The sequence below is a fragment of the Chanodichthys erythropterus genome, chromosome 19 (genome assembly GCF_024489055.1).
Source record: "Chanodichthys erythropterus isolate Z2021 chromosome 19, ASM2448905v1, whole genome shotgun sequence".
In the NCBI taxonomy this organism is placed as follows: domain Eukaryota; kingdom Metazoa; phylum Chordata; class Actinopteri; order Cypriniformes; family Xenocyprididae; genus Chanodichthys; species Chanodichthys erythropterus.
In genome coordinates, this window is record NC_090239.1 from 33,114,312 (window position 1) to 33,140,655 (window position 26,344).

General features: G+C 38.0%; 1 protein-coding gene across 3 annotated transcripts in view; it reads left to right on the forward strand.

The window, feature by feature from the left end:
- The window catches only part of drosha (drosha ribonuclease III), a 50,859-nt gene that overhangs the window by 13,676 nt on the left and 10,839 nt on the right, over positions 1 to 26,344 (forward strand). For all 3 annotated transcript variants that reach the window (XM_067369791.1, XM_067369792.1, XM_067369793.1), the window contains 14 exons: positions 106 to 230; positions 1,524 to 1,627; positions 1,849 to 1,952; positions 4,037 to 4,144; positions 4,768 to 4,906; positions 4,989 to 5,049; positions 5,208 to 5,267; positions 5,446 to 5,545; positions 7,410 to 7,512; positions 11,806 to 11,876; positions 12,147 to 12,191; positions 12,661 to 12,818; positions 24,065 to 24,170; positions 25,875 to 26,016. In XM_067369791.1, coding sequence (XP_067225892.1) covers positions 106 to 230; positions 1,524 to 1,627; positions 1,849 to 1,952; positions 4,037 to 4,144; positions 4,768 to 4,906; positions 4,989 to 5,049; positions 5,208 to 5,267; positions 5,446 to 5,545; positions 7,410 to 7,512; positions 11,806 to 11,876; positions 12,147 to 12,191; positions 12,661 to 12,818; positions 24,065 to 24,170; positions 25,875 to 26,016 — 1,426 coding nt within the window. The remainder of the gene's footprint in view (positions 1 to 105; positions 231 to 1,523; positions 1,628 to 1,848; positions 1,953 to 4,036; positions 4,145 to 4,767; positions 4,907 to 4,988; positions 5,050 to 5,207; positions 5,268 to 5,445; positions 5,546 to 7,409; positions 7,513 to 11,805; positions 11,877 to 12,146; positions 12,192 to 12,660; positions 12,819 to 24,064; positions 24,171 to 25,874; positions 26,017 to 26,344) is intronic.

Genomic DNA, 26,344 nt, shown 5'->3' on the forward strand with positions numbered 1-26,344 from the left:
TCAAGGAAAAAGGTGTTTACTAAAGTGCTCTTTTGGCGCAATTTGCAACATGTCATCGACTGCAACTTTAAATGTGTTTTTATGTGCATGCCTGTACTCACACAGAAACCCAGCTCTGTGAGGATTGACCAGTTAGACCGCGAGCAGTTCAACTCCAGTGTCATCACTTTCCCCATCATTGTGCATTTTGGTATCCGACCCGCTCAGCTTAGCTATGCCGGAGACCCACAGTAAGTGTGACAGAGCTCTCGCCACTGCTCTTCTTGCTTCTTAGCTTAACTTCTAGAGTTGTCAAAAGTACCGACTTCGGTACCTAGTCAGTACTGAAAATTTAAAAATGTGACTCTTTGAGCGCTGTTGAGCAGATTCATAATCACCTCTGATTGGCCATTGTGTTCACGGCTCATCGGATATGTATGTGGCTTTAATGATCAACGCTGTAAAATCGTTTGTAAAGTCGTCAATGAAGCTCTTCACCAAGCACTTGCACAGATACACACGGGAGTGTTTGAAAGTGGGTGTCTATCGTGGACCAGTCATTGTAGCCAATCAGAGGTGTTTACAAATCCGCTCAAAGTGTCACATTTTTAAAAATTCAGTACCAATAGGTATCGAAGGTGGTACTTTTGACAACTCTATTAACTTCTGATGGTTAAGGATTTTCTGAAGTGTTTCTTATAATTAGGAATGTGCATCACAACAACTAATTTCATTAAAGTTTAAACACAAATTTTGCAGCTGACTAGTCTAACAAACCTCTAGAAGACTGTGTATCCATTTGAGATAGCCTATATGAATCAAACGGTTAATTCCCATACCAAATGCCACTGAAAAATAGGTAATTAATAGTTTATATATATATATATGTATGTGTGTGTGTGTGTGTGTTTCCCCTTTAAACCAGTATAAACTTTCTTACCCGTATTGTCCCTCATAACTGGTAGTATATCAAGCCTGTAAGTAAGCTCATCTTCTGAGTGTATATTTCTCTTTAGCCCATCGCAAGCTCCACAAGTCAAATTCATGTAAAATTAAATGATTTTGTAGAAAAAAGATCCTTTTTCAGGATACTGTATTTAAAGATAATTTTGTAATATCCAAATATGTTTTATAGACATTTATTGTAAAGGGGTTAAGCAATGCTTTTTCGTGCTTTTTCAATGAACCATGAACGATTATTTCAAATGCACCTGTTGAACATTTCGTTTGTGTGTGGCTGCATTTACCGTGAACCGAGTTGCTCCGAGACACTGGAAATCATGAGCTGATTGTGTTTAAATGAACAGTGTTGCACTTCGCTCTGAAACACTTTTATTTATTTTATAAAATGGTAGCCTTTGTGATTTGACAATTACACTAACCCCAACTATTTTTGGAACGTTTTGTACACGCACATATTTGTTAGTTTGAATTCTGTATATGGGCTTGGCCTTTTTTTGCCCAGGAGTGTCATGAATAATGCTTGTAATAATAATATAATGATGAAATGGATTAAATACTGCTGCTTACTGCTTTCATTGCAGGTATCAAAAGTTGTGGAAGAGTTACGTGAAATTGCGGCATCTGCTGGCCAACAGCCCGAAGGTTAAACAAATTGACAAACAGAAGTTAACGCAAAGGGAGGCAAGTGTCTGCATGTGTTGTTTGTGTATTTAGAAATAGCTAATTAAAACACATTAAAATAATAAAATATGGCCATGATGGAAGGGTAGCATGATGTTCTCTTTTTTTTATTTTTTTTTATAGAAATAAAAAAAAAGAAAAGAAAAAAAGAATACATCAAGGCTGTGCATTTAAGTACATGAGCAGTTTAAAGTACACAGTCCAAAAACTATGATTTACAGGAAGCGCTGCAGAAGATCAGGCAGAAGAATACGATGAGAAGAGAGGTCACAGTGGAGCTCAGCAGTCAGGGTTTCTGGAAGACTGGGATCCGCTCTGATGTCTGCCAGGTACACACAGATTCCCCCACACACACACAAACTTTGGCTTTTTCTCAAGATTAAAGTGCACATTTGAATGTTCATTTGAGTTTAAGATGTGTGGCGACCACTGATTAGCACCGATTTTAATAAAAAGTGTATTAAGATCTCTTTTTTTCACATTTTGCAGCTTTATGCTAAAGCCCGGAACACACAGTCAACGGTTGGCAGTTTTTGTTCATCGGCCGACTTAGTTTTCTCAGTGTGTTCCGCACCGTCGACTTAAGTTGGTCCTTGTCGGCTTTTTTTCAGCCGATTCGACATGTTGAATCGGCATCTGAGCTTGTCGGTCAGTCGGGCCATCTGATCATTCTGATTGGCTATTCATCTACTGCCACCTGCTGGTACGGCAAGGCATTTCTTCTTACACAGGTGCAGAACAGACGTGCTACTTGGCCGTCGGGTGTCGAGCGTCTGTTTGGTGTGTCAGGGCAACTTTGGACCCAGACGCTACCGACGTGAGCCAACCCCGCAGTCTGCTTTCGTCGCCACTAGTTTGACGCCGTCGGCTTGGTGTGTTCCGGGCTTAAAATGCTTTAAATTATTATTTCACATCATATGGAGTGTAGGTTGTTGTGAAAATCTGTGACAAACTGTAAAGTGAGTAATATTTAAATCGGTGCACTAAATATTTATGTCAAAGCACAAATAATGATCTGGATGTGCAATTTCTGTATTACCAAATATTTGTGTCCATTAATATTTTTTTATTCTGTTTTACTGCAGATATTTCATGTGTTCTTAATCACGACTGTAAATGTGCAATTAACAAATTGTGTTGTACAGTTAAATATGGTATCACGTGGATGGGAATATCATGCATGGAAATGATATGCGTTATGTGTTATGCATAGTAAAACTAGGCGTTGCAAGCTCCATATATGGTTATTTTGGGGAGGAGACAGGGTGGAGATGCATTTATGCACAATCTTCCGCTGACTAGGTTTTATAAAGGGAATTTTTTGCAGGTTCTGGCATACTAGCTTTTGTGCGCAAGCACACTTTTAGGATAAAATCTATGGAAAGCATTATACATGAAGCCCCAGGTTTGTAATTTCATGAAGCACAACAAATGTATTTATATTAGGATCGGTATCGGCCCGGCCCTATACCAAGCTCATGTACTTGTACTCGTACTCATAAAAATACCCCTGATACCAAAGAACGATACCTCACATGACGTAACTGTCAGCCTCAGAGGTGTGGAAATACTTCAAAATTAATAATGACAACACGAAGGTGGGATAGGCGGAATCATGCTGAATGACTCTCTCTCACGTGCTCTCTCTTTCTTGCGTGCGATCTCCGTTCTCTCAAACAACGCGCAATCGGTTCTTCTCGCACCTGAATGGTCATAGTTGTCAAAATGCCCATCGTGTGGAGTATCTCACGTACATGCAGTCGGTTATGGCTTATGTGGACGTAAACATTTGGGTGAAAACGGGATATGTGTCAGTATCCATGGATTTGGTCTTAAAGGGACCGTAGCCTATATTTGTCATTAATGTTAATAAAACAACAAAATATGTTAAATAAATGTATACATGGTAAATAAACCTACTGTGTCTGAAAAACAAGTTTATTTAATTTTTATCTCTATATTAGTATTTGCTGTATTGTTTGTAATTTGTTTGTAATTATATATTATATATATATTGGTAATTATGCCCTTTGAAGGTTATTGGACACTGTGAAATTTTTGTTCTTTAAGTTTGTGACAAGCACATAAAAAAAATTACTTTTTTCATTGTCCTACATTCATTAGTCTCACTGTGTTGTGCTTGGAAAACTGCAACATCACCAAAAAAAGAGAGAGAGAGAGAGAGAGAGAGAAATTAATAATACTAGAAAAAAATTAATAATACTAGAAAAAAAGTATCGGTACTCGTACTTGGTCCTTAAAAAATGGTATCAGTGCATCCCTAATTTATATTCTATAAAGCACGTGATGCCGCATGAGGAATCTATACATATGTTACCTTCAGTTCTGCAAAACACTTTTCTCACACATGCTGTTGCTTTAAGAGTGTTCAGAGGGTTTTGTTTTTTTGCAGCATGCCATGATGCTGCCAGTTCTCACCCACCACATCCGCTACCACCAGTGCCTGATGCATTTGGACAAGCTGATCGGTTACATGTTCAAGGAACGATGCCTACTGCAGGTGAGAGAAAGAGTAAAGAATATCCTGGAATATTGTATGGTTTTGGCATATCCTGGAAAATGTCTTCATAGTTCTTGGGCATTATATCCTCCTACAAAATGGTATTGAGGGGAAGACTAATTCAAAAGTAAACAAGTCATCCATTTAGGGTACGTTTACCTGACAATGATGTACTAAAAACTGAAAATAAAAAGTTAAAAATCCAAAAATAAGTTGACTGTTAAAAAGATAAGCCAAACATCATTTAACAAATAAAATATACATATTAAATTTGTTACTGCATTTTATAGTTATTTTGGAATAAATGTAAAAAATGCTTAGAAAAGATTAACTTGTAAAAATACAAATAGTACTATATTGGTTGTTTTTGCTATATTGGTAGAGTCTTTTATAGTAGTCTATCAAATACTTACCCTAAGTCTTTGATCCTGCAGAACAGTTTTCAGTTCTCCATACATTGTTGGGTGCTTAGCGCAATTTAGCAACAACTATGTGTTAGCATGTAGCCTTGCTTAATTAATGGTCATAAAAGGTCATTATAGCATACGGTGTTCAACAGTCAGTACTGTGATTCACATCATGTTTCTCACTTTGTTTTTCTTTTGATGTTCTTTCATGCTTAGTTGGCAATGACTCACCCCAGTCATCACCTTAATTTTGGGATGAATCCTGACCATGCTCGCAACTCTCTATCCAACTGCGGCATACGCCAGCCCAAATATGGAGACCGGAAAGTGCATCATATGTACATGAGGAAAAAAGGTTAGCAAATCTCTGTTCATGTATGTGAGAGCGTTTGTGAAGAAGTCCTACTCTGCTAACAGTTCTGTACCTTTTCTACTAGGAATTAACACCTTAATCAACATTATGTCTCGGTTGGGCCAGGATGACCCATCACCCTCCAGGTTTGTTGTTTTGTTTTTGTTTTTAATGAAAGTAATTTGTTTGTAACTGTACATTTAGTGTTAATTTATGATAAAATCTAATTTTTATTACTGTTATAACAACTCAACCAAGCAAATAGGTGGATTCTGTAAAGATGCGATCCCTGTCTCTTTAACAGAATCAATCATAATGAGCGCTTGGAGTTTCTTGGTGATGCAGTTGTTGAGTTCCTGACCAGGTGAGATCTCTGACCTTTCACCATTGTTATAAATCTGTTGCTACAGAAAGCATGTCTCACTGAGTTTTGCTTTTGAAGTTTATCTTATGATTTCAGGGCTGTTGCACAGATTGCAATTGCAGTCTATTGTTCTCTCAAGCTTTAATTTGTCTGCCAATCGTTTGTCTTTCTTTTACAGTGTGCATCTCTACTACCTGTTCCCAAGTCTGGAGGAGGGAGGACTCGCCACATATCGCACAGCAATTGTTCAGAATCAGCATCTGGCTATGCTTGCTAAGGTGACTGTTTACTAGATGTTCAAAGCTGTGCTTTTGGAAAGAAAGGGTAATAAAGGTCCTGATTTACTTCATTTTCCATGTTCCTCTCCATCTCATGCACAATTGAGCATGTGATCCTTTCAGAGTATACTCCTTTGACCGTGAGCACAGAAAGACGTGCATCTCTGTAAGCGCTCTGTGAAGAGCATCAAAGATTTCTATTTACAACATGTTTTTGAAGCGTTGATCATTGGAACCAATCACAGACTTGTCTGTTGAGCGTGTGAACACAATGGCCAATCAGAGGTGTTTAAGAATCCGCTCAACAGCACTCAAAATGCTAGATGGAAATGCTGGTATCATCACATTTTTAAATTTCAGTACCGACTTGGTACCAAAGTTGGTACTTTTGACAACACAAGCCCAAAAAAGAGCATCCATCCATCATAAAAGGAATCCATACAGCTCCAGGGGGTTAATAAAGGCCTTCTGAAGCAAAGCGATGTGTTTTTTGTAAGGAAAATATCCATATTTATAACTTTATAAACTATAATCACTGGCTTCCAGTAACGGCTGTACGTGAGTCTAGTTCCAGTGGAAGAGTGACCTGATTTATATAACATTTAATTCCCAAAAATATAAAATGTATGAAAAAATTTATATTTTTCTGGGTTTTGACAGTAAATTCGATTTAAATAACTATTAACAGATATCTGTACTAAACAATGAATATAATGCTTTAAAAAAATGTAAAGTAATGCTGTATGAGTGAATATTTTATAGGTGAGGTCTTTGATGGAGTGAATGTCTGATAATAAATAATTTCATCGGTAAATTTATAGTATATCAAACATTATTATACTGAATAGCATATCCTACTAAAAATAACATTTCCTAAATAAATGGAAACAATGACACTGTTTGTAATCCTGTAGTTTTACATTGCAATTTCAGTAAAATGCTGCACATTGAAATAGTATTTGGTGTTAATTGATCTGTATGAGCTACAATACCTAGCTACAATATTCCGGCAATTATTTGGCAAAATAAATGCATACATGGTCATAATGTAACATATATCTTAACAGTTGGATTTTAAAACCATCTATCAGAAGTTAAAGGGTTAGTTCACCCAAAAATGAAAATTCTGTCATTTTATTACTTACCCTCATGCCGTTCCACACCCAGAAGACCTTCGTTAATCTTCGTAACACAAATTAAGATATTTTAGTTGAAATCCGATGGCTCCTTGAGGCCTTCGTAGGGAGCAATGACCCTTCCTCTCTCAAGATCCATAAAGGTACTAAAACATATTTAAATCAGTTTATGTGAATACAGTGGTTCAATATTAATATTATAAAGTGACGAGAATATTTTTGGTGGGCCAAAAATAACAAAATAACGACTTATTTAGTGATGGCCGATTTCAAAACACTGCTTCAGGAAGCTTCGGAGCGTTATGAATCAGCGTGTCGAATCAGCTGATTCAGACTAATCGATTCACATGAACCAATTTGAATATGTTTTAGTACCTTTATGGATCTTGTGAGAGGAAATGTCATTGCTCCCTATGAAGGCCTCACGGAGACATCGTATTTCAACTAAAATATCTTAATTTGTGTTCCGAAGATTAACGAAGGTCTTACGGGTGTGAAACGGCATGAGGGTGAGTAATGAATGACAGAATTTTCATTTTTGGGTGAACTAACCCTTTAAATATGGTCTGAAAAATCTAGAGAAGTCTGGGAATTTGAGTTTGGAAAAGTATGGTATTTTGAAATGGACAACACATCCATCCCACATCAGAAGGCACACAGTGAGTGTTTTTAGCGCATGATTTCATATTTGTGTTTATTTAATCTTTATCATTGTTTTGGATCCCCAGAAATTGGAGTTGGATCGGTTCATGTTATATGCTCACGGCCCTGACCTGTGCAGAGAATCAGACCTCCGACACGCCATGGCAAACTGTTTTGAAGCGCTAATAGGTTAGTGCTTTCTCGTTTATGATGTCTGTCTGTTTCATACTGTATTTGAACACCCTGAGGTCGAAATGTTGCTCTTGACATGAAGTCACTGAAAGTACTTGATTTGTTTGTTAAAAAAAGTGCAGTAAGCAACAAAAAAAGAATGCTAGTTGTGCATGTAACTGTGGTTTTGTGAGTTCCAGATAACCTCCAGAGGCAGTGCGAAGCACTAGTGCAGTGGTTTTCAATTCTAGACCTGGGGAACCACCGCTCTGCACATTTTGTTTGTCTTTCTTGTCTGACACAGGCCAAGTTCACACTACAAGCCTTTGTGTTCAATTCTGATTTATTGCTCAGTTCTGTTTATTTATTTATTTATTTATTTATTGGTTTGGCTGCACATTATTTTTTTTAGATGTGGCCAATTTCCGATTTGAGTCTGAACAGGTCATAATCCTGAAACTGACCCAAATGCGCAAAAGAACAATAGCAAAGATGGCGCGCAGCATGGAATTATACTGAAGTAAATGGAGGTTACTGAAATCCAAATTTATGCGTTCATTTATAAGGTGATGTGAAGCCAGCGAATTTGTGTGCTGGCAAAAAGGACGATGCAGATGAGGTGAAAGAGAGCAAAGTTTTTCTCGTAGTTTTTCCTCATGTTTTTTGTTTGTATAGAGCGGTCACTGTAATATTTATGAATATTACAGCTCACCATCCCTCCACTGACTGACTTTGCTATCATCTTCCTTATTCACAGTGTGACCAAAGAACTACAGGAATGTAAAATCTAGAGTGATGTAAAATTTGCATGAATTCCGATTATATATGACTGTTCAGACCGAGGTCACATTATCAGTCATCAGACCTGTATCTGATTCAGGACCACATATGGAAGTGGGCCAAATCAGAATCGAAAAGATCAGATTCTATGTGGTTTGTGCTCTTCACACTGTTATGAAAAAAAAAAAAAACAGATCTGAGTCTGTATGAGCAAAAAAAAAAAATCCCCAGTGGCCGCTGTTGCCTGCAGTCTGAATGGAGCCTTAGTTCAGGTTATGGAGCTCTTACCTAATAACCTGATGATCTGAATCGGGTGTGAAGAGACATATAAAATATGCAGAGTGGTGGTTCCCCAGCAGTGATGCGCGGGTTGATCCAAATTGAGCGGGTGCCTGCGGTCATCCGCGGTCACCCGCGGTTACGAGTCATCCAAAAATATTTTTAATGATATTTGGGTCGCGGTCGGTCGGGTCGTTTGAAATAAAGATGCCAATTAAACCTTTGTAATTTTCAGTTTTACTTAATAAAGGTTTCAGTTTTACTTTCATGGGTATTTGTGAACATTTATTTATGGTTATTGTAGCCTCAGTCTTTGGCTTAGCCTACCTGTTTTTGTTCGTCTAAAATGCGTTAATAAATACTTTATTAACATATTCTATCCCAGAATTTTGTGCTTGTGAGAGCTTCAATTGGGCATTCACGTGGCGAAATAGCCAAGCCTACTAATACAAGTGAGAAATCCTTATTTACCTTTTGAATGTTGAGCGTTATTAACTTTTGAATAAATGCTGACGCGGGACAAAATGCCCGATTTCCCAACACGTTGAACTGAGCAATGAAATTGTACAATTTTAATAGGCTACGTTACTTTTAAACGCATATAGCTCAGTAATGTCAGTTTTATGTATTTTCTAAGAGGGGGCGGGATTTTTGTTGGGAAAGTCGGGGGAGAGATGCGCACTTCGATTAGACAGGATAAACACATGCAGCATCTTAATTGTTAAGAAAATGAAACGAAATAAATGAATAAATCAAGCCTTTATTACATAACACTACAACATTCAGAAAAAGAACGGTTTGCGCTCCTAAGGGCTTTCACACTTTTCCAAAAGTGGGCCTTCTCTCAGTTGACCTGCTGATTAGGCTAATTCTTTAAGCAGGGTCGAAACATAAACATCGCATTCATCAATAATATGCATCTGACAGCTGAAATGGAAAATGATGGGCCGCCTCAAGAACTGCCTGCTCTCGCCGCTGCACCTCTGAGGGCACCACGTCAGGTCCTGAAATATTTCTCTCCTCCACAGGCCAGATATTATTGGCCAGGGAGGCTGATAGGGGGTTCTTACGTCTATGGCCCAATGACGCTACAATGAACATTTACTGCTTTTAAAAAAATGCGGGTCGGGTACAATATTTTCTTCTTTTTTTTTTTTTGCGGTCCGAGTTGCGGGCGGGTTAGTTGAAAACGTCGGTCGGGTGCGGGTTGTTTATACATTGACCCGTGCATCACTGTTCCCCAGAACCATGATTGAAAACCACTTCACTACTGTATTATTGAAGTGACAGATAGGTCAAGAAAATATAACAACAACATCACACAGACCAAGCCATAGTAGGTCAGTGCTTCAGTGTTTTTAGACACTTCTTGTAAATGTTGTAGGAAATATCATGAGGCCTGAAGGATGAGTTTCTCAATGTCTGATGGATATGCAGGTTGTCACAGTGGTTTTGAGGGTTGTGTGTGGTATCAGCTCAGAGGTGTCAAGTCACCTTTATTTATAAAGTGCTTTTTACAATGCAGATTGTGTCAAAGCAGCTTTACATTGATAACTGGTACATAATTTTGGCTGCACAGCAGCTCTTAAAGAAAATGGTGTCAATGCAGGCAGATCAAAGCACTGTTGAATATCAAAATTCAAGTCAAGGTGTCTTGGTAGTATCGCAGATGTGCTTTTTGATGTATCAGTGGGTCTTCAGGAACTCCTCCACCTCCTCCCTTGCCAAAAAGTGATTTGTTAAACCTCTATGAATGTGATAATTAGCCCCGCCTCCACTCACTTGCACAAGCTCAGACGAGATCCACTCGGTCAACTTACTGAGGTAAATGCTGCATAATGGTATAGCTTTTTACAACGTTGGACACATAACGGTAATTAATATGAAGAGCATTTTGCTTGACTATGTTATCAAACCGCTAATAATGTGTTGCTAATGTTACACAAACCATGTTCACATTTGTGAGTCAGGCATCTGCCTTCTAACAATCAGTATCCTTAGAAACGCTTTGAACAACTCAAAACGTCAGTGGAGAAAGGCGTATAGTTCATCATAACATCGTAATATTCATCATACACTCGCTATATTGCTAAATGTACCCGATTTTTCATATCAACAGAAAAATATACCAGGATAACCTTCTTTTTGAGACTCCCTTGCGCGATCGGTTAATGATATGTTAAAGCCTGCCGGCACATTGACGTGATTCGTTACAAGGTAGTTTGCGACGTCAGAAACGCCAGCGATTTTCAAACTGGGGGTTTGAGACTGTCTTTGGTTTACTGCAGTTTTAAAGAGAAAATACTCAGCAATGGTGTTGACTTATGAATATGCACATGGTTTGTCTTAAAGCATGTTAAAAACACCATATATGAACAATTAAAAACTTGATTTTCACCACAGGGGGACTTAAAAAAATTAGACAGGTAACATGATGCTTTAGGTTAACAACACTTCTGGGTTTAATTTGTATTTACACATTATATATACACTGAACTCCTGTGGAAGTTTGGATGAGTGAGAGAGAGTCTTAATTGATCTTAATTAATCTGTTTGAGGATAGTAAGGTAATTTTCGCAGCAAACGAATATTCACCTTTCATAGAATTAAAGAAAAGCTTTTAGATCTATACTTTCAATGTTTTTGAAAGAAGACAGTTTTATGTTCATCAAGACTGTATTTGTTTGGTCAGAAATGGTCGATGTAATATTTTTGTAAAATATTTCAATTTTAAATCTTTTGTTTATTTTAATTTTAAAATGTTATTTATTCCTGTGACGGCAAAGCACCATTACTCCAGTCTTTAGTGTCACATGATCCTTCAGAAATCATTCTAATACCAGATCTAAAACATTCTAAAACCGTATAAAATCAAATCTTATTTGGTACTCATTTTATTATTTTTTTTACAGTTGAAAATGGTTGTGCTATATGAAGGTTGAAAACCATGATACATTGTCTTTTTTCAGGATTGTTTATTGAACAAACTTTGAAGAACATAATTTATTTGAATTTTAAATTTTAACATTATAAATGTCTATACTATCACTTTAATCAATTTAATGAGTCCTTGCTAAATAAATGTATAATTTCTTAAAAAAAAAGTGATCCTACATTTTTGAACGATAGTGTATTTGTTTAATTTGTGTTTGAGTAAACTTGAACTCACTTTGATCTTAAGTTTGATTTGCTTTGTGTAATTCAGTATTCTTTGTTTTCTTCATCTTTTTTTTTTTCTTTTTCTTTTTTTAGGGGCCGTTTACCTAGAAGGTGGATTAGAGGAAGCAAAGCAACTCTTTGGGAGACTGCTGTTCAACAGTGAGGTGTGTTTATGTTTTTAGGACTAAACTTGGTTTGTGTTAAAAAAAAACCTATTTTGTAAACCTGATGAATTTATTACAGTGAGCCTGTTAGACAAATGGTGTTGTCCCCTAGCATCGCATACACCACAAAAGTCCATGAGTCAATCTTTATTCCAACATGTGATAAATGTTTTATCATAGATGTCTAAATTGTCCCTTATATACTCAGATTCTTCTCAAGTGGACTTTGTCATCTTTTATTCAGTTAATTTCCTCTCTGTTTGTCTTCAGGACCTGAGGGAAGTTTGGCTCAACTACCCACCTCATCCTTTACAGGTGTGAGCAGACTTGATTTTGAATGTTTGTCATGCACCAGTGTAAGACAGACATATATATTTATATTATATATATATAATGTAATTAAAATATTTGCTAATGATCATACAAAGAATCCATATGAATTGAGCAGTGTAATCTAAATCCGAGGAGACACAAATGGAACATACGTCCATGACGTACAAGGAAATAATGGGGTGCTGGAAATAAAAATGCCTAATTCATATGGATTTTATCTATGAACATTTTAAAACTTGAAAATGTTGTTTGCCTAGACTTTTAATGGATGGACAAAAAAGAGAAAATATTAAAAACTATTAGATAAATGAAAGTCTTTGAAAGACATTAAGACAAAATTTTCCTTTTTAGGTGAAATATTGCTTTATTATAAGTTTTAATATAAACTACTGACATTATTTAGTGCATGAAAGCACACAGATCACACACTCATGTTCTGCTGTATGTTTAGGTGCAGGAGCCACTGACAGACAGGCAGTTGATCGAGTCATCTCCAGTTCTACAGAAACTCACTAATTTTGAAGATGCTATTGGAGTGCTCTTCACTCATGTCCGTCTCCTCGCACGGGCCTTCACTCTGAGAACAGTGGGCTTCAACCACCTCACCCTGTAAGTGCTTCAGTGACTTTGTAATGATATAATGAATATAATCTACACTCACCGATCACTTTATTAGGTACACCTTACTAGTACCAGTTTGGACCCTCTTTTGCCTTCAGAACTACCTTAATTCTTCATGGCATAGATTCAACAAGGTGCTGGAAACATTCCTCAGAGATTTTGGTCCATATTGACTTGATAACATCACGCAGTTGCTGCAAATTTTTTGGCTTCACATCCATGACGCGAATCTCCCATTTTACCACATCCCAAAGGCAAAGGTGCTTTATTGTATTGAGATTTGTTGACTGCTGATGCCATTTAAGTATAGTGAACTCATTGTCATGTTCAAGAAACCAGTTTGAGATGATTTGAGCTTTGTGAGATGGTGCATTATCTTGCTAGATGTAACTATTAGAAGATGGGAACACTGTGGTCATAAAGGAATGGACATAGTCATGTCAAGTCACCTTTATTTATATAGTGCTTTTTACAATGCAGATTGTGTCAAAGCAGGTTTACAGTGATAACTGGTATATAATTTTGGCTGCACAGCAGCTCTTAAAGAAAATGGTGTCAGTATCCATCTTAAGTAAATTCAGTATTGATTCATTCCATTGTAAGAATCAATAGTTTAACTAATTTAGTTAATTTATCTATATCAGCACTGGAGTAAAAGGTGATGTCATCATCCAGCTCAGTTCAGTTCGAATACAATGGTGTCAATACAGGCAGATCAAAACTTGTTGAATCAACTCTGTTGAATATCAAATGTCAAGTGTCCCCAACTAAGCAAGCCAAAGGCGACAGCAAAAAAAGGAACCCAAATTCCAACAGGTGACATATGGTGGCAAACAAGGTGTTAAAATGAAGAAAAAAAACCTTGGGAGAAACCAGGCTTAGTCGGGGACCAGTTCTCCTCTGGCGAACAGTGCTTTATTATGATTCAGGCAGCTATCATAAGTCAGATGGGATTGCAACAGTCAAAGTATTTATTCCAGTTCCATCCAGTTGAGGATTGTATTAATCACGCCGGTATGGACGGATTGTTGAGGAGCTGTGCCACTGGCTGTCGAGTCGATGAGGCTGTAACGTAGTTCGTATATATACGGAAAGAAGGAGGCGGGAATCGGCGAACGTTCAAACAATAATCTTTAATAAAATAAACAAAGAACAAAATGAAAGTAATGCCGGCAGACCCTTGTGGACGTCTGCCGGCCACACAAACATAATAAAACATAAAATAAAGTCCATGCCTGGTCCTCTCTGCTGACACTTCAGGGCTGCGTTGTGGTCGTGTCAAGGCACAGGTCCTCGATCTCACCTGGATACGGCCCGGATCCGGCTGACTACGGTAAACCTCGGGATAAACAGAGAGACTAATATTAGCGTAGATGCCATTCTTCTTCTGATGTAACGAGTACATCTGGTGTTATAGGAAGTGTTCCCTGTTTCTGCTGACCTAATTTATGCAGCCTAACAATCCTTAAACGTATTTGAAAACAAATTGATAATGTGTTATGTGTATGCCAGGTTAAAGATATGCGTTTTTAGTCTAGATTTAAACTGACAGAGTGTGTCTGCTTCCAGAACAATGATAGGAAGATTGTTCCAGAGTTTAGGTGCCAAATAGGAGAAGGATCTACCGCCTGCGGTTGATTTTGATATTCTAAGTATTATCAACTCATGAAGGCTGTGGTGTTTAAATCTCAGTTGGTACTAAGGGTCCCAAAGTGTGCCAAGAAATATCCTACCACCACCAGCATTCTGAACTACTGATGCAAGACAGGATTGATCCATGCTCTCATAATGTTTATGCTAAATTCTGCCCCTACCATCTGAATGTCGCAGCAGAAATCGAGATTCATCAAGCCAGACAGCGTTTTTTCCAATCTTCTATTTTCCAAATTTTGGACAAATTTGGTGAGCCTGTGCAAACCATAGTTTCCTGTTCTTAGCTGACAGGAGTGGCACCCGGTGTGTTCTGCTGCTGCTGTAGCCCATCTGCTTCATGGTTCGACGTGTTGTGCATTCAGAAATGCTCTTCTGCAAACCTCAGTTGTAAAGAGTGGTTCTTTGATTTTCTGTCGCCATTCTATCAGCTCGATTCAGTCTGGCCATTCTCCTGATTTCTGGCATCAACAATGCACTTTTGCTTTAAATCACCTTTCTTCTCCATTTCTCCATTTTGATGCTCAGTTTGAAGTTCAGCAGATCATCTTGACCATGTCTACATCATGCCTAAATGCATTGAGTTGCTGCCATGAGATTGGCTGCATAGATATGCATTAACAAGCAGTTGAACATGAATCTTATAAAGTGTATATTATAATGTAAAATATATGATGAGCAGATTGTGCACATTGTCCCAAATTCATCACATAATTCCAGCACATGCTTCCTTTGTGAAAAGTGTGTGTTCTTCTGCGTGTAATACAGCTGACCTGCAACTATTAGCTTGGTTAGAATATCTCTCCAGCTCTCTAAACCCTGTAAAGTTTAACATATCAAATGGTCTAAAAAAAAAACACTTTTTTTATTATTTTTTTAATCAATGAGATCATTATAACATTATTACAGACTACTCGCATAAAATGCAAATATCAGTTGTCACTCAATTGGACTTTTCACACTTGGTTAACATTCTAAATCCTGGGTAAATGGAATCTTGGTCTATCTTTATTCACGTTTCCCACTGCTCATAGTTTACCCGGGGTAAACAAATAATCCTGGGTACTCACAAGCTGCTGTTTCACACAGTACATTCCTAAATCCAGGGTCAGTGTTCTTATTTGCATATTTGCGGTGTCAGTGCCATTGATTGGGCATGTTTCCATCACCATTTCACTTTTTTTTTTCTTTTTTTTTAACCCTCAAACCAAACTGAAACTACTGTTTAATACAAACAGTGTTTCTGTGACTGTCGAAAGCATGTGACTATAAGCGCGATTGGCTGATGGTCGCTAAGAATCTAGCAGTAACATTCCAACATCGTATCTTTTGCATTGCTAAAAGTTTGGCACTGCAATGCATCACACTGCAGAAGCAGTGCTATCCCTGCTCCGTAGCAGGTGCTAAGTAAATCAGTGCTAACCCCGCTTCTGAAAGTATGAAACGTTTCTCTATCCTGGGGTTAAAAGCGGGGTTTAGAATGTATAAATAAATTATAAATATACAAATAAATGTTACTCCTAAAGTATTATATTTAATGCTTACATTTTAACAGGTATGGATAATACATCAACATATATTATCATGTCAACATAATAAATTAAACTTAAAGGGTTAGTTCACCCAAACATGAAAATACTGTCGTCATTTTTAGGGCCCAAGCGAAAATTCGCGCAGGGCCCTCTTGTTCTTCTAAGGATTATTAGGGCCCAAGCGAAAATTCGCGCAGGGCCCTCTTGTTCTTCTAAGGATTATTAGGGCCCAAGCGAAAATTCGCGCAGGGCCCTCTTGTTCTTCTAAGGATTATTAGGGCCCAAGCGAATTAAGCGCGCAGGGCCCTCTTGTTCTTCTAAGGATTATTATTATTATTTTTTTTTTTTTTTTTTTTTTTTTTTTTTTTTTCCGTCTTCCGGGGCTTTTTGGGGGCCTTAACATGCTCAAAAACTCTTGAAAATTGGCACACACATTGGAATCCGCGGCCATTAGGACGCCGGAGAGGCTGGTACCCGGGCGTGGCAGGGGGGCTCGACAGCGCCCCCTTGAAAAAAGTCTGAAAATTTGGTCCATATATTAAACATGCTTGCACGTATTAGTATGAAACTCGGTACACATATAGACCTCATCGGGCCGAACAACTTTCGCGCTCTAAGTTAATCGCCACGCCAACAGGAAGTCAGCTATTAAGGGTTGTTTGAAAAACGCATGCTCTGGAATTTGATATACTCCTCCTAGACGATTAATCCGATCGCCACCAAACTCGGTCAGCATGAAGTCAAGACACTGATGATTAAAAATTGCCAGGGGATTTTTGATATCTCGAACGGTTTGGCCGTGGCGAGGCAACGAATTTATGGCGAGAAAAAGGAAACAGGAAATGTGTTATAACGTCTTAATACATATATTGATCTTTATGAAACTTCACGAGTGTGTTCGTTATAGGAGTCTGATCACATGGATGTGACTATTGTGAGTCAAAGTTATAGCGCCACCAACTGGCAGCAGGAAGTGTATCACTTTTTGAAATGTTTTGAGATCACCCTCTTATTTTTACCTGATTTGCTTCAAACTTCATCAGTGTAATGTCAATACACAGCAGATGTAGACCTATGACAGGATTTTTGATATTTGAAATATTGTTGCCATGGCAACAGGTCAAACTGTAATAATATTCTTGAGTGTTTTTGAGGCTCTTAACATGCTTCAAATTGCATGAAACTCGACACACACATCAATATTGTCAACCAGTAGACATGGACAAAGCCATAGAAATGGGCGTGGTGGAGGGGCTCAGTAGCGCCACCTTTTGACAAAAGTGGGGGTTAGTTTTTCCTACAGTCACCAAACTCGGTACACATATTATTCTCATCAAGCCGGACAATTTTCTAATTTACATTCATTAGCTCCGACCAACAGGAAGTCAGCTATTTTGGTTTGAATGTTAATTTTTTGAAAAAACAGGCTATGAATTTTATACTACTACTCCTACAGGGTTTATCCAATTTACACCAAGCTTTTTTTAACTTGTTGCTAACACATTGAAGTTGTTTAATTGCAAACGGATTTTGGATATCTCAAACGGTTTGGCCGTGGCGAGGCAACGAATTTATGGCAAGAAAAGGGAAACAAAGTGTTATAACTTCTGCATACATTAATTGATTTTGATGAAACTTTGGCTTAGTCTTCGTTGTACAAGGCTGATCACATGGATTTGACTATTGTGATTCAAAGTCATAGCGCCACCAACTGGAAGCAGAAAATGTGTCACTTTCAGCATACATTGAGATCACCCTCTTATTTTTACCTGATTTGCTTCAAAATTCATCAGAATAATGTTAAAACTTGGCACATGTAATCCTTTGAAAATGGGCAGGGAGGAGGGGCTCTATAACGGCACCTTGTAGTGCAGTAAATGTGGAGTGAATTTGACATAGCCCTTTGATGTTTAACCGTTTTAAGTGCCTATTGCCCGCTGTGCGCAGTTGCCCTGAAGCCACCGGGGTGGCGGTGCCACCGGGCTTGGGCCCGCCATCGCTGCTCGCAGCTATATTATTATTTTTTTTTTTATTATTATTTTTTTTTTTCCGTCTTCCGGGGCTTTTTGGGGGCCTTAACATGCTCAAAAACTCTTGAAAATTGGCACACACATTGGAATCCGCGGCCATTAGGACGCCGGAGAGGCTGGTACCCGGGCGTGGCAGGGGGGCTCGACAGCGCCCCCTTGAAAAAAGTCTGAAAATTTGGTCCATATATTAAACATGCTTGCACGTATTAGTATGAAACTCGGTACACATATAGACCTCATCGGGCCGAACAACTTTCGCGCTCTAAGTTAATCGCCACGCCAACAGGAAGTCAGCTATTAAGGGTTGTTTGAAAAACGCATGCTCTGGAATTTGATATACTCCTCCTAGACGATTAATCCGATCGCCACCAAACTCGGTCAGCATGAAGTCAAGACACTGATGATTAAAAATTGCCAGGGGATTTTTGATATCTCGAACGGTTTGGCCGTGGCGAGGCAACGAATTTATGGCGAGAAAAAGGAAACAGGAAATGTGTTATAACGTCTTAATACATATATTGATCTTTATGAAACTTCACGAGTGTGTTCGTTATAGGAGTCTGATCACATGGATGTGACTATTGTGAGTCAAAGTTATAGCGCCACCAACTGGCAGCAGGAAGTGTATCACTTTTTGAAATGTTTTGAGATCACCCTCTTATTTTTACCTGATTTGCTTCAAACTTCATCAGTGTAATGTCAATACACAGCAGATGTAGACCTATGACAGGATTTTTGATATTTGAAATATTGTTGCCATGGCAACAGGTCAAACTGTAATAATATTCTTGAGTGTTTTTGAGGCTCTTAACATGCTTCAAATTGCATGAAACTCGACACACACATCAATATTGTCAACCAGTAGACATGGACAAAGCCATAGAAATGGGCGTGGTGGAGGGGCTCAGTAGCGCCACCTTTTGACAAAAGTGGGGGGGTTAGTTTTTCCTACAGTCACCAAACTCGGTACACATATTATTCTCATCAAGCCGGACAATTTTCTAATTTACATTCATTAGCTCCGACCAACAGGAAGTCAGCTATTTTGGTTTGAATGTTAATTTTTTGAAAAACAGGCTATGAATTTTATACTACTACTCCTACAGGGTTTATCCAATTTACACCAAGCTTTTTTTAACTTGTTGCGAACACATTGAAGTTGTTTAATTGCAAACGGATTTTGGATATCTCAAACGGTTTGGCCGTGGCGAGGCAACGAATTTATGGCGAGAAAAGGGAAACAGGAAATGTGTTATAACTTCTGCATACATTGATTGATGTTTATGAAACTTCAGGAGTGTGTTGGTTGTAGTAGTCTGATCACATGGATGTAACTATTGTGAGTCAAAGTTATAGCGCCACCAAATGGCAGCAAGAAGTGTATCACTTTTAAAATGCTTTGAAATCACCCTCTTATTTTTACCTGATTTGCTTCAAACTTCATCAGTGTAATGTCAATACACAGCAGATGTAGACCTATGACAGGATTTTTGATATTTGAAATATCGTTGCCATGGCGACAGGTCAAACTGTAATAATATTCTTGAGTGTTTTTGAGGCTCTTAACATGCTTCAATTTGCATGAAACTCGACACACACATCAATATTGTCAACCAGTAGACATGGACAAAGCCATAGAAATGGGCGTGGTGGAGGGGCTCAGTAGCGCCACCTTTTGACAAAAGTGGGGGTTAGTTTTTCCTACAGTCACCAAACTCGGTACATATATTGATCTCATCAAGCCGGACAATTTTCTAATTTACATTCATTAGCTCCGACCAACAGGAAGTCGGCTATTTTTGTTTGAATGTTAATTTTTTTAAAAAACAGGCTATGAATTTTATACTACTACTCCTACAGGGTTTATCCAATTTACACCAAGCTTTTTTTAACTTGTTGCTAACACATTGAAGTTGTTTAATTGCAAACGGATTTTGGATATCTCAAACGGTTTGGCCGTGGCGAGGCAACGAATTTATGGCAAGAAAAGGGAAACAAAGTGTTATAACTTCTGCATACATTAATTGATTTTGATGAAACTTTGGCTTAGTCTTCGTTGTACAAGGCTGATCACATGGATTTGACTATTGTGATTCAAAGTCATAGCGCCACCAACTGGAAGCAGAAAATGTGTCACTTTCAGCATACATTGAGATCACCCTCTTATTTTTACCTGATTTGCTTCAAAATTCATCAGAATAATGTTAAAACTTGGCACATGTAATCCTTTGAAAATGGGCAGGGAGGAGGGGCTCTATAGCGGCACCTTGTAGTGCAGTAAATGTGGAGTGAATTTGACATAGTCCTTTGATGTTTAACCGTTTTAAGTGCCTATTGCCCGCTGTGCACAGTTGCCCTGAAGCCACCGGGGTGGCGGTGCCACCGGGCTTGGGCCCGCCATCGCTGCTCGCAGCTATATTTAGGGCCCAAGCGAAAATTCGCGCAGGGCCCTCTTGTTCTTCTAAGGATTATTATTATTTTTTATTTTTTTTATTTTTTTTCCGTCTTCCGGGGCTTTTTGGGGGCCTTAACATGCTCAAAAACTCTTGAAAATTGGCACACACATTGGAATCCGCGGCCATTAGGACGCCGGAGAGGCTGGTACCCGGGCGTGGCAGGGGGGCTCGACAGCGCCCCCTTGAAAAAAGTCTGAAAATTTGGTCCATATATTAAACATGCTTGCACGTATTAGTATGAAACTCGGTACACATATAGACCTCATCGGGCCGAACAACTTTCGCGCTCTAAGTTAATCGCCACGCCAACAGGAAGTCAGCTATTAAGGGTTGTTTGAAAAACGCATGCTCTGGAATTTGATATACTCCTCCTAGACGATTAATCCGATCGCCACCAAACTCGGTCAGCATGAAGTCAAGACACTGATGATTAAAAATTGCCAGGGGATTTTTGATATCTCAAACGGTTTGGCCGTGGCGAGGCAACGAATTTATGGCGAGAAAAAGGAAACAGGAAATGTGTTATAACGTCTTAATACATATATTGATCTTTATGAAACTTCACGAGTGTGTTCGTTATAGGAGTCTGATCACATGGATGTGACTATTGTGAGTCAAAGTTATAGCGCCACCAACTGGCAGCAGGAAGTGTATCACTTTTTGAAATGTTTTGAGATCACCCTCTTATTTTTACCTGATTTGCTTCAAACTTCATCAGTGTAATGTCAATACACAGCAGATGTAGACCTATGACAGGATTTTTGATATTTGAAATATTGTTGCCATGGCAACAGGTCAAACTGTAATAATATTCTTGAGTGTTTTTGAGGCTCTTAACATGCTTCAAATTGCATGAAACTCGACACACACATCAATATTGTCAACCAGTAGACATGGACAAAGCCATAGAAATGGGCGTGGTGGAGGGGCTCAGTAGCGCCACCTTTTGACAAAAGTGGGGGTTAGTTTTTCCTACAGTCACCAAACTCGGTACACATATTATTCTCATCAAGCCGGACAATTTTCTAATTTACATTCATTAGCTCCGACCAACAGGAAGTCAGCTATTTTGGTTTGAATGTTAATTTTTTGAAAAAACAGGCTATGAATTTTATACTACTACTCCTACAGGGTTTATCCAATTTACACCAAGCTTTTTTTAACTTGTTGCGAACACATTGAAGTTGTTTAATTGCAAACGGATTTTGGATATCTCAAACGGTTTGGCCGTGGCGAGGCAACGAATTTATGGCGAGAAAAGGGAAACAGGAAATGTGTTATAACTTCTGCATACATTGATTGATGTTTATGAAACTTCAGGAGTGTGTTGGTTGTAGTAGTCTGATCACATGGATGTAACTATTGTGAGTCAAAGTTATAGCGCCACCAAATGGCAGCAAGAAGTGTATCACTTTTAAAATGCTTTGAGATCACCCTCTTATTTTTACCTGATTTGCTTCAAACTTCATCAGTGTAATGTCAATACACAGCAGATGTAGACCTATGACAGGATTTTTGATATTTGAAATATTGTTGCCATGGCAACAGGTCAAACTGTAATAATATTCTTGAGTGTTTTTGAGGCTCTTAACATGCTTCAAATTGCATGAAACTCGACACACACATCAATATTGTCAACCAGTAGACATGGACAAAGCCATAGAAATGGGCGTGGTGGAGGGGCTCAGTAGCGCCACCTTTTGACAAAAGTGGGGGTTAGTTTTTCCTACAGTCACCAAACTCGGTACACATATTGTTCTCATCAAGCCGGACAATTTTCTAATTTACATTCATTAGCTCCGACCAACAGGAAGTCAGCTATTTTGGTTTGAATGTTAATTTTTTGAAAAAACAGGCTATGAATTTTATACTACTACTCCTACAGGGTTTATCCAATTTACACCAAGCTTTTTTTAACTTGTTGCTAACACATTGAAGTTGTTTAATTGCAAACGGATTTTGGATATCTCAAACGGTTTGGCCGTGGCGAGGCAACGAATTTATGGCAAGAAAAGGGAAACAAAGTGTTATAACTTCTGCATACATTAATTGATTTTGATGAAACTTTGGCTTAGCCTTCATTGTACAAGGCTGATCACATGGATTTGACTATTGTGATTCAAAGTCATAGCGCCACCAACTGGAAGCAGAAAATGTGTCACTTTCAGCATACATTGAGATCACCCTCTTATTTTTACCTGATTTGCTTCAAAATTCATCAGAATAATGTTAAAACTTGGCACATGTAATCCTTTGAAAATGGGAAGGGAGGAGGGGCTCTATAGCGGCACCTTGTAGTGCAGTAAATGTGGAGTGAATTTGACATAGTCCTTTGATGTTTAACCGTTTTAAGTGCCTATTGCCCGCTGTGCACAGTTGCCCTGAAGCCACCGGGGTGGCGGTGCCACCGGGCTTGGGCCCGCCATCGCTGCTCGCAGCTATATTCTTATGTCTTATTTTCTTATTTGCTCATGTCGTTCCAAATGTATAAGACTTTCGTTTATCTTCGGAATACAAAGATATTTTTAATTAATTATGAGAGATTTCTGTCCGTACATTGACAGCTATGCAACTACCACTTTGACATTTCAAAAAATTCATAGATTGTAAAACTAATCCATATGGATTGAATGGATTAGTCCAAATTTTCTGAAGAGACACGATTGCTTTATACACTGAACAGATTTAATTTAGGCTTTTATTAACATTTAGGCTATTGCTTCAGTCTAGTCTTAGCTTGAGTCTCTCCATCAGTGTCCGACTCTGGTTTGAACAATTTAAGGCTGAACACTGTTACTGACAATAGTCATTTTAGAGGCTTGAGATTCTCCAGCTTTGTTGTTGTTGAGTAACCGAAGCATGAACTGTTAAAGCTCAGCCCTCTTCTGGAAAGGGTGCTGGGAGCAGCAGCTCATTTGCCTTTAAAGAGACACACAAAAATGGGGCAAATTTGATAAGCTATATTAAATGATCTGTGGGGTATTTTGAGCTGAAACCTAACGGACACATTCTGGGGACACTAGAGACTAATATTACATCTTGTAAAAGGGGCATTATAGGTCCCCTTTAATAATTAAGTAGCTGAGACCAAGTAATTTTAACATTTAACATTTTATAAATCTTTATATATCACACTTATTCTTAAGTCTAGGAATAAAAATAAAATTGTCATTTTTGAGACTACAATTTTACTCTGAGCGGCTTTATACATAGAGCCCCTGAAGGGTTTACTAATGTGATCAGGCCCGACGAAGACTCTAAAAATGATAGTTTTTTCAGTAATCTTATCATTAGTTAACTATCGAATTGAGTCAATACATCTTCATTTATATAGCACTTTTTTTTTTACAATACACATTGTCTCAAAGCAGCTTCACAGTCACAATAGGAAAATTATTATCAAGCTAAAGCTGGTTTTTGATTGAATCACTTCTGTTGTAAAAATTATTACTTTAGGGGCCTTTCCTACTGAAAAACTGAATACCTTTAATTCATTCTTGCCATTAATTTACATGTTTAGTCTATATGTGAATTGAGCTTCATACAGCCAATCTATCTGTCTGCAGAGGCCACAACCAGAGGATGGAGTTCCTGGGAGATTCTATTATGCAGCTGGTGGCAACTGAATATCTCTTCATCCACTTCCCAGACCATCATGAAGGACATTTGACAGTGAGTATATCCATCATCTGGTCTTCATTTTATCCCAAAATTGTCCCAAATAATTGGTATTTCCATCCCCTCGATATTTCAAAAATGCTATTGGACATTGTTAATATCTGAAATAAACCCAAACAAACACACCCCTCTCTTCATTGCTCAGCCACCAAAACTCACCCTCCAATCCTAACCACCCTGCACCAAGTTGGTCTCAAACCCCGCTCACCGAGCGCACTAACAATGACGCTAAACACTGTATTCTATAGCAGTCATCAGTGCACCTCGAGATAGGTTTACTTGCACACCTTTTACTAGCTGGCCTGTTACACATGCAATGCGAGAGGTTGTGTATCACAGCTGACTAGCTGACAACAAAATAATGCTTTACGAAAAATAAAGCGCAGGTGATTAACGAACGACAAGGAAGCAGAAAAAAAATGAATGTACAGTACACGATACAAACAAGAGTTTGTTGTTAGTCGCTAACAGCACAGCAGGTCCAGATAATCATTGACACTCAAACCCACTGTTACTCACGTGTGGAGCGGAATCAAAGCAGCCTCTGCTTCTGTTTTCAGGCCTTCCTGCTTAGCTCTCTCCAGCGCTGGAAAGCTTTTCTAATATTCATACGCCCCCTAATGCTGATTGGCTACACGTTTGATGTTGTTTGCTGGTGTGTTGGTCCTAACTTCCAAACAGCATTTTTGAAATATCACTTTTAATATGAAACAGTATTCACTACAGTGATCTTTAAAAACCATTTTAACCCTTCAGTGTGTGATTGTACATTCAAACTACTATAAGTGATGACCCTTAACCATTTTTCATAATTCTGTAATAATGTCATCAATATTAGAAAATAAATTCAGCATGGCTGATGAAAGATCCTCTAGAATGTCTTCATGTGTTTTCTAGGAGATCTGGTATTATTCATGCTTGTTGTAATTTACCTTCCATAAATCTAAATACATCTGTGTGGTGTGTAGTGGACATTTTGCATTTAAAGGGTATCTATTCACTTGGTATTTCAATAGAAAGGTTTGTTCAGCTTTACTGTGACTTTACATTCAGCCAGTTATTTCAAAAACACCAATTTATTCAGGAATGAAACAAGGTTTTAAACCAGGAAATTATTTGAACTTTGCTCACAACCTTACGATGCTCAACTCTCAAGCAACACGCTGCAGGTACAACATAATGTTAATATATAATGTGTATAATGTGTGTATATATATATATAATGTGTGTCAGTCAACATCATTTCCAAATATCATCTGCCAATGCAGAAGACGGCATGTTTGGTATTCGTATTGTTGATATTTCACTAGGGGTTGGGTTGTCCCCACAACTGTAATCATATTCAGTGGGGCACAGTGACTGAAGTGGCTGGATTTTTTTTTTGTACTATAGAGTAGAGGAGACCAGGGAGGTTGTTGGCACAGGATTCATATATTTACAATTTAAAAACTATGGTAGATAAATGTAGATCCCCATCACCATGTTAGAGGATATATATATATATATATATATATATATATATATATATATATATAATATAATATAATATAATATAATATAATATAATATAATATAATATAATATAATATATTTTTTTTTATGAAATAAATTGGACAAATGAGGGAATGCTATAATCAAGATGATGGGATCTGTTTAGTCAGTAGAAGTGTAAAGTGTGTTGATGTGTGTGATTTGTAGCTCCTGCGCAGCTCTTTGGTGAATAACCGGACTCAGGCAAAGGTTGCAGAGGAACTGGGCATGCAGGAATATGCCATCACCAACGATAAGACCAAACGGCCTGTTGCCCTGCGGACCAAGACTTTAGCCGATCTACTGGAGTGTAAGTGTGACGACACTAAAATCAAAGCTCCCTTGCAATTATCTGCATTTAACTTTAACAAAAATTGTGAACTTTTCCTATAAATATAATTATCATCAGAGGAACTAATAATTTAAATTACAAGAAGTTAAATAATTACATCTAAATAATTACATTTAATTACAAATAATTAAATCCAAGAGGTCCTACAGAATGTCGTTATTTATTTAATAAATTATTTTGTGCAGCACTGTTATTTTGTTTAGTATTCCTAATATACTCATTAATTTTTATATCCATCTTAAATTCTTATTGCTTATTGTCTGTATTTAAGTTTTCTCTTTTTTTT